The 15,122-nt window shown below is 42.5% G+C and overlaps 1 protein-coding gene across 3 annotated transcripts; it reads left to right on the top strand.

Annotated features, from left to right (window-relative positions):
• Nucleotides 1–287: 287 nt before the first annotated feature.
• On the top strand, nt 288–12,933 carry PCDH18 (protocadherin 18). Of its 3 annotated transcripts, none has more exons than XM_081135687.1 (4): nt 288–3,230; nt 4,016–4,101; nt 4,191–4,354; nt 10,966–12,933. In XM_081135687.1, exons 1-4 carry the CDS (start codon nt 756–758, stop codon nt 11,601–11,603), a joined length of 3,363 nt encoding a protein of 1,120 aa, XP_080991813.1. In that variant the 5' UTR covers nt 288–755; the 3' UTR covers nt 11,604–12,933. The 3 variants fall into 3 exon arrangements, with proteins under 3 accessions (XP_080991813.1, XP_080991812.1, XP_080991814.1); XM_081135686.1 differs by having other exon boundaries at nt 4,013–4,101; XM_081135688.1 differs by lacking the exon at nt 10,966–12,933 and adding an exon at nt 8,857–9,092 and having other exon boundaries at nt 290–3,230; nt 4,013–4,101.
• Nucleotides 12,934–15,122: the final 2,189 nt, after the last annotated feature.

Genomic DNA, 15,122 nt, shown 5'->3' with positions numbered 1-15,122 from the left:
TTTTTTTTTTCTTCTTCTGTAATTTGTCTCCCCTTTGTCGCGGCACGCTCGGGGAAAGTGAATGCAGGGGATGGATGCGCGGAGGGAGGGGGGAGGGGGAGGGGAGCGAGGGGGAGGGGCGGGCGGTCCAGGAGCTGCTTCCCACCCTCCTCGCCCTCCCGCCCCCGCCTCCCTCCTCCCGGGGCTCCCTCCCTCTCCCCCCCTCCCGGGCCTCCCGCCCTCGCTTTGGGGGACCCCCTCAGCTTTTGATTTGGAAGCACGCTGATTGGCTGGAAGCGGTTCAACACACGCCGGGCAGGAGCGCTTTGTCTGAGTTGGAGTGAAGTTGTACAGATTTTCGGCTGGAGTCAGCAATCACGGGTGTTTAGTCTGCAGCCGAGCGGGGGACGGGAGGCAGGCTCGCCCTGGCAGGCGCCGCCGCCGCCCTGGATGGATCCCGACGACACGCGGCGAGCCCCGCGGAGGTGACGCTCGGGGTCCGGCCGCGAGAGCGCGCAGCCCGCCCGCCCGCCCGCCCGCCGGCGCCGCGAGCGCGGGGACCCGTCCACGCCGCCGTCTCCGGGAGCCGCGACACGGTGTGTATATGAAACAAAAGTTTGCGAGCCGTAAATTGCTACTGTGTGATTAGGAGCCGCTTTCAAGTTTCCAGCGCCAAATGTAGCTTAGCTTTAAGTTGCCAAAGCAAGTTGGGGGAATGGCTTGGCGGGCGTGACCGGCTTTGTGCGCGGACCCGCGGGGAGCGACCTGGGCGCCAGATGAAGGCTAAGATGCACTTTAGACTTGTCTTTGCACTCCTGCTGCCGTCTCTCATCCCCGCGGCACTGGGCAAGAACTTGAGGTACAGGATCTATGAGGAGCAGAGGGTCGGATCGGTGATTACAAACCTCTCGGAGGATGTGGCTGATGTCTTAGCGGTGCTGCCCAACCCTCGCGTGCGTTTTCGAGCCATGCAGAGGGGCAATTCTCCTCTGCTCGTGGTCAATGAGGACACCGGGGAGATCAGCATAGGGGCGAAAATTGACCGGGAGCAACTGTGCCAGAAAAACTTGAACTGTACCATAGAATTTGATGTGATCACTCTCCCCACTGAGCATCTGCAGCTTTTCCATATTGAAGTCGAAGTGCTGGATATTAATGACAATGCTCCCCAGTTTTCCAGATCTCTCATTCCTATCGAGATTTCAGAGAGCGCGGCGGTTGGGACTCGCATCCCTCTGGACAGTGCCTTTGATCCAGATGTGGGGGAAAATTCCCTCCACACGTACTCTCTCTCCGCCAATGATTTTTTCAGTATTGAGGTCCGGACCAGGACGGATGGAGCCAAGTATGCAGAACTCATAGTGGTCAGAGAGCTGGATCGGGAGCTGAAGTCGGGCTATGAGCTTCAGCTCACTGCCTCAGACATGGGGGTGCCTCAGAGGTCGGGCTCGTCCATCCTAAAAATCAGCATTTCGGACTCTAACGACAACAGCCCTGCTTTTGAGCAGCAGTCTTACATAATACAACTATTAGAAAACTCCCCCGTTGGCACTCTGCTCCTGGATCTGAATGCCACTGATCCAGATGAGGGCGCCAATGGGAAAATTGTATATTCCTTCAGCAGTCATGTGTCTCCCAAAATTATAGAGACTTTTAAAATTGATTCCGAAAGAGGACATTTGACTCTTTTCAAGCAAGTGGATTATGAAATCACCAAATCCTATGAGATTGACGTTCAGGCTCAAGATTTGGGTCCGAATTCTATCCCAGCTCATTGCAAAATTATAATTAAGGTTGTGGATGTCAATGACAATAAACCTGAAATTAACATAAACCTCATGTCCCCTGGAAAAGAAGAAATCTCTTATATTTTCGAAGGGGATCCTGTTGAATCATTTGTTGCATTGGTCAGGGTTCAGGACAAGGACTCTGGGCTGAATGGAGAAGTAGTTTGCAAGCTTCACGGGCATGGTCACTTTAAACTTCAGCAGAGTTATGAAAACAACTATTTAATCTTGACGAACGCCACACTGGATAGAGAGAAGAGATCTGAATACAGTTTGACTGTAATTGCTGAGGACAAGGGGACACCCAGTCTCTCTACAGTAAAACATTTTACTGTTCAAATCGGTGATATAAATGACAATCCACCCCACTTCCAGAGAAGTCGATATGAATTAGCAATCTCAGAGAATAACTCGCCAGGGGCATTTATTACCACTGTTACAGCCACAGATCCTGATCTGGGAGAAAATGGGCAAGTTACATACACTATTTTGGAGAGTTTTATCCTGGGAAATTCCATAAATACATATGTTACCATTGACCCATCTAATGGAGGCATCTATGCCCTCAGAAACTTTGATCATGAAGAAGTGAGTCAGATAACTTTTGTGGTTGAAGCGAGAGATGGAGGAAGCCCGAAGCAACTTGTAAGCAATACTACAGTTGTGCTCACCATCATTGATGAAAATGACAATGTCCCTGTGGTCATAGGGCCTGCACTGCGCAATAATACTGCAGAAATCGCTATCCCCAAAGGGGCTGAGAGTGGCTTTCATGTCACAAGAATAAGGGCAATTGACAGAGACTCTGGTGTGAATGCTGAACTCAGCTGCTCCATAGTAGCAGGGAATGAGGAGAATATCTTTATAATTGATCCACGAACATGTGACATCCATACCAATGTGAGCATGGAATCTGTTCCCTACACAGAATGGGAGCTCTCTGTTATCATCCAGGACAAAGGCAATCCTCAGCTGCATACCAAAGTCCTTCTGAAGTGTATGATCTTTGAATATGCAGAGTCAGTGACAAGTACAACAAAGACCCCAGCAAGCCAGGAATCTTTGGATGTTTCCATGATTATAATTATTTCCTTGGGAGCAATTTGTGCAGTGTTGTTGGTTATTATGGTGCTGTTTGCAACTAGGTGTAACCGAGAAAAGAAAGACACAAGATCCTACAACTGCAGGGTAGCAGAATCAACTTACCAGCACCACCCAAAAAGACCTTCCAGGCAGATTCACAAAGGGGACATTACATTGGTGCCCACCATGAATGGCACTCTACCCATCAGATCTCATCACAGGTCATCTCCATCTTCATCTCCTACCTTAGAAAGAGGGCAAATGGGCAGCCGGCAGAGTCACAACAGTCACCAGTCCCTCAACAGTTTGGTGACAATCTCATCGAACCACGTGCCAGAGAATTTCTCATTAGAACTCACCCATGCCACTCCAGCTGTTGAGGTAAGATCATACCCTGCACCAATTCACTGACAAAGTAGCTGTTAGTATACAGAAGCTGTGTGTTAGTCCTGAAATGTTTCCATTAAGAAGTAACAATACTAACAATATGCAAATTAAGTAGGATACAAGTTACATTATGCATATGTAGTAAGTATATACACCTGAGCATACTGTTTTAAGTTTTTCTTAAAGAATTTACTTGCATGTGCTATGTATAATATTGAAAAATAAATGTGCAGCTCACAAAGGACTATCTGATTAGAATTCCCATACTTCCAAGATTGAGATACTGGAAGCCAAAAATAAAGAGGCTTGCTTTATTTGTCATAGGTGTGGTCTGTATTTAAAAAAAAAAAAGAAAAGCCCAAACAAACAAAAACCTGAAGCCTCCAGAATCCTATCTAAATGCATGATATATTTGTTCAGCTTTTGAAAAATTTCTGATGTTATTTTAACTACATGTGTTAGAATGTTATATTTTAGAGCATTTTCTATGCATTTTTATAACTGATCACTTTAAATTGGGACTATAAAATAAAGGAAATTGACCTGTTATTTACAAAAGTCCTCTTTCAAAAAGAAGAAAAAAATCAGTTGTATTAAGATCATTCAAATCTCTCTGGGATGCATTCATATTGGGTGGCTAGCTGTATAGTGTGCCACAGCTCAGCACATGTAAATGTCTAAAAGAGAGAGAACATGTTCATTGTTTTTCCTTGCTGAAAGCTTGTGAGTATTTGGGGTTTGTTTCCAGGAATCAGTTCTGTCTGTTTGGTTTCCAGCAGGTCTCCCAGCTTCTTTCAATGCTTCACCAGGGGCAATATCAGCCAAGGCCAAGTTTCCGAGGAAACAAATATTCTAGGAGCTATAGGTATGAATACCCTTGTGTTGCCTATTAAGTGTCGAATAGCATGGACGCTAAACAATAAAAACTATACACTCCCTGATTTATCTTTCTAGATATGCCCTTCAAGACATGGACAAATTTAGCTTGAAAGACAGTGGCCGTGGTGACAGTGAAGCAGGAGACAGTGATTATGATTTAGGGCGAGATTCTCCAATAGATAGGCTGCTGGGCGAAGGATTCAGCGACCTGTTTCTTACAGACGGAAGAATCCCAGCAGGTAAGGGGGAGGTGGCAGATAAATCCTTATTTTCAGATCTATTGCACCGGTGAGCAATTTCTCCCACCCTTCTATTCTCCTTGCCCTTTGCACTGAGTGTCTGTAATCTGCACACCATTAGCAGTGAACATAGGCTGAAACACTGTAAAGTTATTTTCTTAAAATTCATATGGAGAGGGCTTACCGAGACAAGAAGGCAGGCAGAGGAAGATGGAAAACCACAGCAGTGGAAAACCACTGCTTTCCTCCCCCTCCTGCCCCATCCCGCACTGCCATAGGACACTCTTGAGCAACTCTTTATAAAATTGCCGGGTGGTTGTTTTCATTCACACAGCCTGTTTTGGTGCGCGGTGGTGCACTGGACTATAATTTGGAGGACACATTTCCTGTGATGGGAACCAACTCACAAAATCAGTGATTAAAATATACCAGGAAATGGTATGCTTTACTTACTAAAAATAGGAGAGAGACTACATCTTCGCAGGTGGTATGCACAGAATACTTCTCACCAGCTTTCAGGTTACGTCTGCGGCAGGGTGGAAGAGAAACGGGTGTCCAAGAGGGGAATCTGTAAGTGTGTAGCTGGATGGAGGAGATCCGAGTAAGTCATGAGCCACTTTTTCCTTAGAATCCCTGCTCTCTAATTGTGCAGCAGAAACTCTCTGAACCAACTGGGTAAATACTGACTGTGACTGAAGACTGTAATATTCAATCAACTCTTAGGAACACACAAATGTTCCTTTGGCTACTTATGTTTCTAAATTCTACTGAATGTTGATCTAGTGACTGCTCTTTGGTTAATGAAAGGCAAAAGAAAACTATATTACCCATCTTGAGTCCCATCAAACAACTATTTTCTAAGTACAGATCAGTAAGAGAGTTTTGGAACTAGGCCTGAGGGAGCTTCAGAGAGGTGCAGAAATTCAGGCAAAATCAGTAAACAGAAACTCTAGCTCTCATGGTTATAGTAGCAGTGGTGGCAGTTGCTGCAGGAGTGTTAGCACTAGTCACAGCCGTCGCAGCAGCAGTTGCCAGTGACGTCCCAATGCTTGCTCCAGGCCCATGAGGTATTCTACACTTGCACTGCTCTTCCCAACACTTGGACAAAGGAATTAGTTATGGGTGGTAGTAACAGTATATATATGCTTATAAATGTTTAAAAATGTGTCCCAAATCAGGTAATTTGTACATGGTAGAGGTGAGATTTGAGTCAATTCCCATACTCTTAAATACTAATCTATCAAGAGTAGTATGAAGGAACAAGATTTGCATTTTTTTAAAAATACATTGAAAAGTATATTTATTCTTATATTTTAAAGTCTTACTACCCTCCATGAAACTATTTGTTTTTTTTAAAAAATATATCTTTATTGATTTCAGAGAGAGGAAGGGAGAGGGAGAGGGAGAGATAGAAGCATTAATGATGAGAGAGTCATTGATTGGCTGCGTCCTGCATGCCCCCTACTGGGGATGGAGCCCAAAAGCCAGGCATGTGCCCTGACCGGGAATTGAACCTTGATCTCCTGGATCATAGGTTGATGCTCAACCACTGAGCCATGCTGGCTGGGCTCCATTAAACTATTAAATGCTGCTTAATTGCTATTACATTAATAGATACTGAATTTCTGGCAGGATGAATGTGTGGAAAGGACTTGAAGTTACATTAAGGGCTACAGTGTACATGAGAGCCCATGTCTGCAGTCATGCACGGTGTCTTTGTATATTTTCTTTAACTCATAGATTTCCTTGACCAATTTTAAAAGAAAGCTCTGGAAATATAGTGGGATATATATGGCTTGAGACAACTTGCTGAAAGAGAATCAGTTTAATGGGAGTAACGTCAATATTTCATTGTGCTATTTTTTTAATTACATGAAGTCTATTCATTGAAATTTTAATTTAGCAGCATAGTTAAAAAGAGAATAACTACCCCTACATACATAACCTTGCCATTTGTGGGCCTAACTGCTGCCCAAAGTCCTTCTAAATTCTGAAATTATGTAATTCTAATAGTTAATCATGGTCTAACTTTTTTAAAAAGATCAAGAGTTTTCTTTCACTCTTTTCTGTATTTTCAAAGTTATTAACACCAGATATGTTCATGGTAGGAGAGTTATCTAGTGCTTGAGTTAAGAAAATGAAATTAAAGTAAATTAAAGAATAAAGTCACTGGGGAAACAATGGGTAGTTATAAAGCCTAGATATTAGTGAGTCTTCTTTAGTGAGTGACTTCAGACCTCCTTTAAGTTACACTTCTTTTCAAAGTTAGAGGCCCACTTTATATTATCTTTAACAATACCACTTAATACATACACAACTTTTAAGGAACAATTCCATAGTTACACAATCATACTAATCCAGGTGTGTAGTGTAAGAGCTATATGGCTGGTGTATGGTATTGTATGACAACCGATTGTGTTACAGTAGATACATTTCTGCATGACTAGCTACCTGCCTCCCTGTGGGTGTGGCGATAAGTATTTTGCAGGCATAGAGCAGCAAGATATCACCAATGGTCCATTTAAGTTTTACTCATGTTTGGCTAGTATAGAAAGAGATGTGCATATTAAGTATCTATACAGAGATAACCATCCTTTAATTATGACCATCATTCTGATGATACTTCACCAATTTTCTAGTTAATTATTCACCCTGGCAACTTCTGCCAGCACATTAAGGTAAAATACTTGTGCTTTGTAAACTTATATTCCCAGGAAACATCTCAAGTAGAAAGAAAAAAAAAAGTCCACATCTGAATGCCATTAACTGAAATCAGTGCAGTTTCGACAGCATGTGTATTTTTAGGACTTAAGTATCTTTTTCCAACTATTTTTCTGCATTAAACTGTGATCAAATATAGATTGGGTTATGCTGCACTGCCTGCCAACAGGGTCATTTCTGGTCATTCATTCTATTAATTCCTGCAGACATATCCCGCATTCTGAGCAGTAAAATCAGCACACATTTTTGTCTGTTAGCTCATGTTTGTCAACGTACTTTCTTCCTTACTCACTCAACTTTGAACTATAGTACTATACATATTCCTGCAAAATCTCCACTTTCCCAGTGTATTAGCTGCACCGGGGTGACTCATAAAGGCCTTTGATTTGTTTCTTGTGATGCTCCTTCCTGGTCGAGCTCATTCCACTCTTCATCAGTCCGTGCCCAATGATTATTTCATTGAAACATTCCTCTTTAATTCCGAATTCTCTTCGTTCTTATGGCCCGTATGCCATGGCTGAGTTCCTGTGCAAGCCTATGAACTGATGTTCTTTCTCTGGTAACTCCTCGCTTTGCTAACTCTTCATAGCGCTTGAACGACTTCTTCACAACATTTTAATTTACATTTTTTGGTTCAAAATCAAGACTTGACTTTTGTTACCCAGCAACATCTGATGAAACCTACTTATCTTGGGATTCTAATTCCAATGAAATACACTCCTAGCTTATTGACTCTCAATTTTGGCTTTTTTGTGTCTTTTGCATCTCTTTGTATAACACACCAATCCTTCACTCCTGGGCTTTTCTACCTAAAAGACTGGCTCCTCTTCACTTTGTCTATCATCTCTCAAATTTTGCTTCAGGTTTCTAGTGACATCAGCCTCCATGTCCACTATTTTCTCTTTTCTTGACATGCTCCCAGCATCATATAGGTTGGCGTGCTAACTGGGCATTTAGGGCCTCATTTGCTACCCTTGGCTCAGAACTAGATATGAAACCATTTGAAGGCAGGGAGCTATCATAGCACTTCACATGGGAGAGGTCTTAAGGCATAACTGTTTGATTACCCATTAGTGGCTTGGGAGAAGTTTGGCACACGCTCTCCTTCTAATATTTGATGATTACTTCCTGCCCTACCTATAAGGTTCATACAGCACAGTGCCAAAATTGACAGTAGTGGGAAAGAAGAGATCTCTGTTTCCCTCACATCTTTCCCTTCCCAGGGGAACAGAACCCCCTGGCAGAGCTTTCAAGGAGAGACAGAGAGAGCAGCCACTTGCACCACTTGCCAGCAAGTCCCATTCATTGGACGTGGTATGAAACCTCTAAGGCACCGAATTACACGCGCAATGAAAATGTTTCAAATAGTTGAGTCTCCAGGGAAAATATTGAAAATGTCAGTGAAACAGAAATGCCCTCTTCTGCACCCTGCTCTTCCATCTGCGTTATTTTTTTTGCCAACTCTCTCTCCATGAGTCTTTCTTTATCAATTTTTCATATTTTCTGAATTTTTAAATTTTTGCGTAATTTATTATTTTAGAATTAAAGCCCCAGTTATTTACTGTGAAGTTGTAAAAGAGCATTTCCTGTTTTAAAAAATCCCTATGACCAGCACTATTTTGGAATATGAACTATTTTAATCACCCAGATTGTATTTTTGGCTATATGTTCATTATATTTGGGTCTCTAGAAATTTGATCATGCTCAGGATTCTTAGAAGCCTATGTCATTTTTTTCCCTTTTCTCTCTCCTTTGTCATTAAACATTAAAATAAAACAAAGTCAATCAAACAACTAAGTCCTTCCCACAGAGTTAAAGGCCAGAAAATAAATGAAAGGTGTCATCAGGTCCGTTCCTCATCCTTGTAACAGGATGTAAGACAATATAGACAGGTCTCCTTTCCATTTTCAGAGACCTGAGGAATTAAGGAAAAAAAAAAATCATTACCACTCTGATAGTTATTTCACTGCTTAGAAAACCTCATTGTTATTAAAGTTTTCCAGTTACTTTCAACTTCTTTTGGTTTTGTCCACATTAATTGATGAACAATAGTTGGGATTTCCACGTTGTAATAATGCATGAAGTCAGCACATTTAAACATGCTTTTATTCTTAACTCATCCTTCCTCACTTAAACTTAACCTCTCTTCATAGCAAAATTACACAAGGATTCTCAATGCCTGCCCTTTCTCTTAGTCCACAGTGGTTCCTCTGCAATCAGTATTCACACTATCTCTGCATTTTCTCTACTTCCTTTGTATTTTTAGCTTTTCTAACAATCATGTTTTCTCACTCACAGTACTTGCTTTTATTCTTCTGGGTAAATATCCAGAAGTGGGGATTGCTGGGTAATATGGCAGTCCTAGTTTTAATTTTTTGAGGAACCTCTCTACGGTTTTCCATAGTGGCTGCACCATTTTTGCATTTCCCACACAGTGTGCAAGGGTTCAATTTCTCCTCAACCTCGCCAATACTTGCTATTTTAAAATATATATATATAACAGTTACCCCGACAGGTTTGAGGTGATATGTCGTTGTGGTTCTGAGTTGCATTTCCATGATGATTAGAAAATATGTAGTGAATGCTTATTCTCTGCAAACACTTTACCCAGTGCTGAGGATACAGCAATAAACACAACACACGACTTGCTTCCTCTGACAAGGTATTTGGCATTGTTCAAGTGTCATCCTTTTTAGCAATAATTTCATAGAAAGAGAGGTGTTTCTTAAGTAGCCAGATCTATAGAATCAGCTCTAAATATGTAGGTATGGCTGATATCAATCCAGTTTTCATTCACACCCAAGATAATTACTTAACTTTTCTGCATTCAGTCATTTGCTCTAAAATGAAAACTGTGATATTAAAGAGACCTTACTGTCACTGAAAGAGATGGGTGATTTTTTGGAGTGTAGTTTACATCTTCGTATGTCCCGGTTGTTATGTAGTTTAGTTATTGCATTTTCTAAACTTGGAGATTTCTGTCTTCTTTATTTTCCTGCTTTTCTCATATCATCTAGCATTTCCATGAGTGTGTCCGCTCACATTCCAATAGGGCGTCATAACAGCTGGAAGAACTGACCGATGGACTTTTCATTTTTTGATGACTTTTCCATCTGTTTGAATTTCAAACCAGATGCCTGGTAGTTGAGGACGATTTGCACTGCTATTTTAAACAACACGTCCACAGATAATCCAGAATACCTCTATGGGACACTAACCAGTGCAACGACCCGAGAGCTTCCCATATTCTCGGTGCTTACATTAAAAGGAAAGTAGGTCAGATAGGCCTCACCAGCTAGAAAGCTACTCTTAGGCATTCCTCAAGGATTACCGGGCAGCATTATCAAGTTACGGATTTCACCTTCCAGCTCTGGTGGTATTTAGAATCTATGTTCAGCTAAATATTTCATCACCCACCCTTGACCTCTTTTTCAGCCAGACTGTAAAGTTATCAATCCATTTCCTCATTAGCTGAACAGAAATGATATCTCTGAGAAGTATGAGTCAACAATCTCTTTCCCTTATATGATGAATAGTAACACACATACACACACATGCACACACACACACATACACGCACACACACATACACGCACACACACGCACACACACATATACATGCACACACATACACACGCACACACATACACACATACATACACATGCGCACACACACACACACACACATGCACGCACGCAAGCACGCGAGCGCCCCGAGCGCATAAAACTAACATTCAAATCAAAGCCGGAACTGCAGTTCGCCTAACGTGTCAAATAACAGGTTCGCTCCCATCGCAGCGTTCCACGTTCCCTAAAATAAAACGCACCCCCCCCCCCCCCTTGAGCCCCGCTGAGGTACTCACAGGCGCCCGTTGCTTCCCTGGGCGCAGCCATGCGGCTGTGCACGGAGGAGTGCAGGGTGCTGGGCCACTCGGACCAGTGCTGGATGCCGCCGCTGCCCTCGCCGCCGGCCGACTACCGGAGCAACCTGTTCATCCCGGGCGAGGAGTTCCCCGCGCAGCCGCCGCCGCCGCCGCCGCACCCGCACCCAGCCCTGGACGACGACGCGCCGCCCGCCGAGCCGGGCGAGAAGAAGAAGAGCTTCTCCACCTTCGGGAAGGGCTCCCCGAGCGAGGACGCGTCGGCCGACCGAGGCCCGGCGTCGCTGCTCTCGGAGATGAGCAGCGTGTTCCAGCGCCTGCTGCCGCCCGCGCCGGACGCCTACGCGGAGGGCGGCGAGGCCGAGCGCGCCGGCTCCCTGGAGCGCAGGAAGGCGCCGCCCAAGGCCGCGGCGGGCGCGCACTTCCCCGGCCCCGCGCCCGGCCCCGCCGGCGCGCTCGGGCCCCACGCCAGCGGGCAGCCCGCCGCCAAGTGGCTGCCGGCCATGGAGGAGATCCCCGAGAACTACGAGGAAGACGATTTCGACAACGTGCTCAACCACCTCAGCGACGGCAAGCACGAGCTCATGGACGCCAGCGAGCTGGTGGCCGAGATCAACAAGCTGCTGCAGGACGTGCGCCAGAGCTAGGAGGCCGGCCGGCGCTTCGCTTTCCGCACATGGATGCATTTCCGTCTGTCTGTCTGTCGACGGAGGTAGGGGACAGAGGGAACCCGGAGAGAACCGGCACTGCCAAATAGTTGCATTTATCATAAATGTGTCTGTGTATATTGAATATGAAATACTGTATTTTCGTATGTACACAATGCAAGTGTGATTATTTCAATCTGTATTTTAAAAATACATTTGTACCTTATATTTATGTGTAATTTAACAGACAAATTTTATTTTTTTACTCCCATGACAAACATGTCTTTCCTACTCACGTAGAATGTAGCAGCCACTGCTCACTTCTGACGCCCGAGTCAGCCGCGAAGTCCAAGGGCACCGCTTAGGTCAGTGACGCTGGGGAAGAAATTGTTATGCTGTAGGAACCACCCCGCGCAAGCATTATAGAATTCTTACTTCTTTTAAGCGATCCAGCTTTTTTCCCTTACTTTTTTTTTTATTAAGCGTCAATAAAAATGTTAAACTATTTTATTATTGTGGTTGTTATTTTTACTGCTCTCTGCTAGTTCTGATAGTTCAACCCTTACAGCGAAATTGAAACAGGAGGTGAAATGTTATTTCAGAATCGGCCACTCTCTTTCACTGATGAAAATAGGCCCAGAGTCAATTTTTCCTAACTCCCAGGCCCCTGCTATTCCAGGAGATCACACTGGCCTCTTCTTGAGAATATTTTTCCTAAAGTATCATTGTCTATTTATAATCAAAGTAAACAATGGATTTCATTCCATCCTTGTAACAGGAGGTGTGCTCCAAGGAAATGGGATCTATCCGTTAAATGGATAACAGTATGCATTCTAACAGCATGAAGTATTAATGGCAAAGACAATTATGTCAGTATCCCTCCTGGGGTAGTAAATATAATCGATTTTTGCTGAAACGGCTCTATTTGAATCTTCCCCTCTCCTCTCACAATACTTGAACATTTTTATCTTTGCAATGTTTTGTTTTGTTGGTTGTTTTTTTTTTGTTTTTTTTTTGCTATAAGTATTCGCTTTTAGCTTTCGTCTCCCGTGCATGATTTCATATTTTTGCTTTTGTATTTAGTATAACAACATTTATAAAATTACATTTTTGCTATTGCAGTTCTGTTTTATTTGTTGTGTGACAAGTGGCAAATTATTTATTGTGCTGTTATCTCTCTGTGCGGAATGCTTTGGTAACGGAGATCGTGATTATGACTGTTCTCATGTATGACCAGGCTTCTATTAGTGTTATTTCTATGAATACACTATCTTGATTGTACTCTCCAGAAAATATGACTGTCAATGAAAATAAAAGAAATTAAAGTAAAGCTAAAGAACTGTCCATAAATCAGAGTCCTATTCCTATAGAGACGTTCAAAAGCTTTGTATGAAGCGCACTCTTCATGAGAACATACTTCAGTGTTAGGTTTGGAATGATAAAGAGGGGACATTCGGCTGGCTGGGCAAACGAGAAAAACACAATGGAAAGGAACGCATTTGAGACTTGTAATGGAAATGAAGAGTCTACAATATTCCCAGGAGATTAAATAAATGCATTTGAAGTATAAAGAAAATGGATTAACCAAGTAGTAATTGCTTGACTATTTTTTAAATTAAAAAGAAAATAACTTTCTCAGAACATCTGGTATTAAGTTGTGTTGGGGGGAAAAAACATACCCTTACAATGTTTCTACGGGGAAGAAAGAAAATTTCCTCTACCTTCTAAATTATTTCAGCTGGCCTAATAATGAAATCTATATGAGGTCGCATAACAGGAGAAAAATGACCAAAGTTCATGACATTCGTATGCATGGGGTCCCCATATACACGAGAGGCTGAGAAACAGGGAAAGGGAGGCATATATGACATTCTGAGCTACAGGGGAGCGTCAGAGGTCATTACAGGACACTAAGAGGAACAGATGTGCTGTAAGTAGTAGTTGGCCCTGCCGTTTAGAAAGATCAAAAAATAGGTTATATCTGATCATCTCTTACTAGGGGAAAGGCCCCTAATTCAAATTATTCTAGGTAGTTGGGAGTTTGGGTGGGGGAAACAGAAGTTTCTCCTGAGTTCACAGGGTCTCCGTTGCCTTTAGCTGAAAATAACCCCTATTCTGAAACTCTGCCTTTCCAAGGGATGAAAATATTATCCCCGGTTTACTAGTGGGAACTGAGATACCAGGGAAGTAGAATAACCTGACAGTTATCTCAGATTTCTTAATTCTCAAGTGATGACCAATCACATCCAATAGATGTGTTAGGTCTTTCAAAAGACACAATGTTCCTTTAGAGGAGGGGCCACGATTTCAAGTGAAATTTCAGTTTATCTTTCAGGAGATTACACACACAAATGCTAACCACACTTAAAGACAGTCGGCCTTTCAAATTCACTCTTTTAGCCCATAGTATCATTTAAAAAAAGACTTTCATAATTTTACTGTTCTTACAGCACCATCAGTAATTTAGGAGGCAAAATTGGAAATCAATGTTTATGTGAAGCACATAAAATACAGTATCATTTCAACACAAAAACTCGGTGTACTGTTCGAACAGTAAGCACTCCATGTCTCAAACTACTACCTGCTTGTCCATCCTTCTACGCTGCTTATTATGACTCTCCATGCCCGCAGATTAAGCGATATTAGTGTGAGAGTTTTGCTTTTCGCTCCTGTTCCTTTCACAGGTGATATCGCCTCAGCGAAAGCCGGGATGTTTGTGCTATCATCGCAACCTAACCTCTCTTCAAGTCTGCATCTCCTCTTCTTTGAGATCATGTCCTTCCTCGGATTCAAACAACCAAAATGTACTAAATCAAAGAGACTCTTGTTTCCATTCGTTAGCTCTTAATCCCCTTGGCCCCATTAGGTTCCTTTAAATGTTCTTCAGTGATGATCATTTATTAAGGGAATCATCTTCCACAAACGTAATTCAACACTAAATCTGTTGCTTAGCCAATCTTCCTTTTAAATGCTTATTTGTAGGATGATTAGAATTTGCTTTCTTCGAGTTCTTACAAGTTATTAACATTGCTACTCTTTTATCATTTCTTTCTTTCTTGGTATTTAGCAGATGGGGCTTATAACTTTGTTAATCATTTAAATTCTTCTACCTCCTGTCACAGATATATCAAATTTACCACTTAGCAATACTTAACTATTAAGGCAAATGACTCCAACTGTCCTGTTGGAGTCACTGAAAAAGTCTTCATTGGTGGAAATCAGCTTAGCTTCTCTGTTTCATTTTTTTTTGATACTGACTAATGTCAGAAAACATTCAAACTGAGTATAAATTATTGACATATTAAAATTTAAAAAATTGTGAATCTATTAAATATCAGTTGTATGGGTGAAAAAAATGCATTGCCTGACATAGCATCTTTCAATCCTGCACGAATTCATAGAACTGACCCAGGACAATTCAGGCAATTTGCTAAACTACTGAAAAGATTTGTTTCTGTTCCAATTCAATGTATCTGGAGTTCGCCGTATCACATCACAGTATCAAAGATTAGAGACACA

This window comes from Miniopterus schreibersii (assembly GCF_964146895.1).
Source record: "Miniopterus schreibersii genome assembly, chromosome: 4".
Classification (NCBI taxonomy): Eukaryota; Metazoa; Chordata; class Mammalia; order Chiroptera; family Miniopteridae; genus Miniopterus; species Miniopterus schreibersii.
Note: the sequence above shows the minus strand (reverse complement) of the source record. Positions and strands in the feature narration are given on the sequence as shown.

Excerpts from the sequence above, each read along its gene's own strand:
- PCDH18 (XM_081135686.1), top strand. The coding sequence starts at position 756 with ATGAAGGCTAAGATGCACTTTAGACTTGTCTTTGCACTCCTGCTGCCG. Across the intron at positions 3,231-4,012 it reads ATGCCACTCCAGCTGTTGAG|CAGGTCTCCCAGCTTCTTTC; the intron begins GTAAGATCATAC and ends TTTGGTTTCCAG. Across the intron at positions 4,102-4,190 it reads AAATATTCTAGGAGCTATAG|ATATGCCCTTCAAGACATGG; the intron begins GTATGAATACCC and ends TTATCTTTCTAG.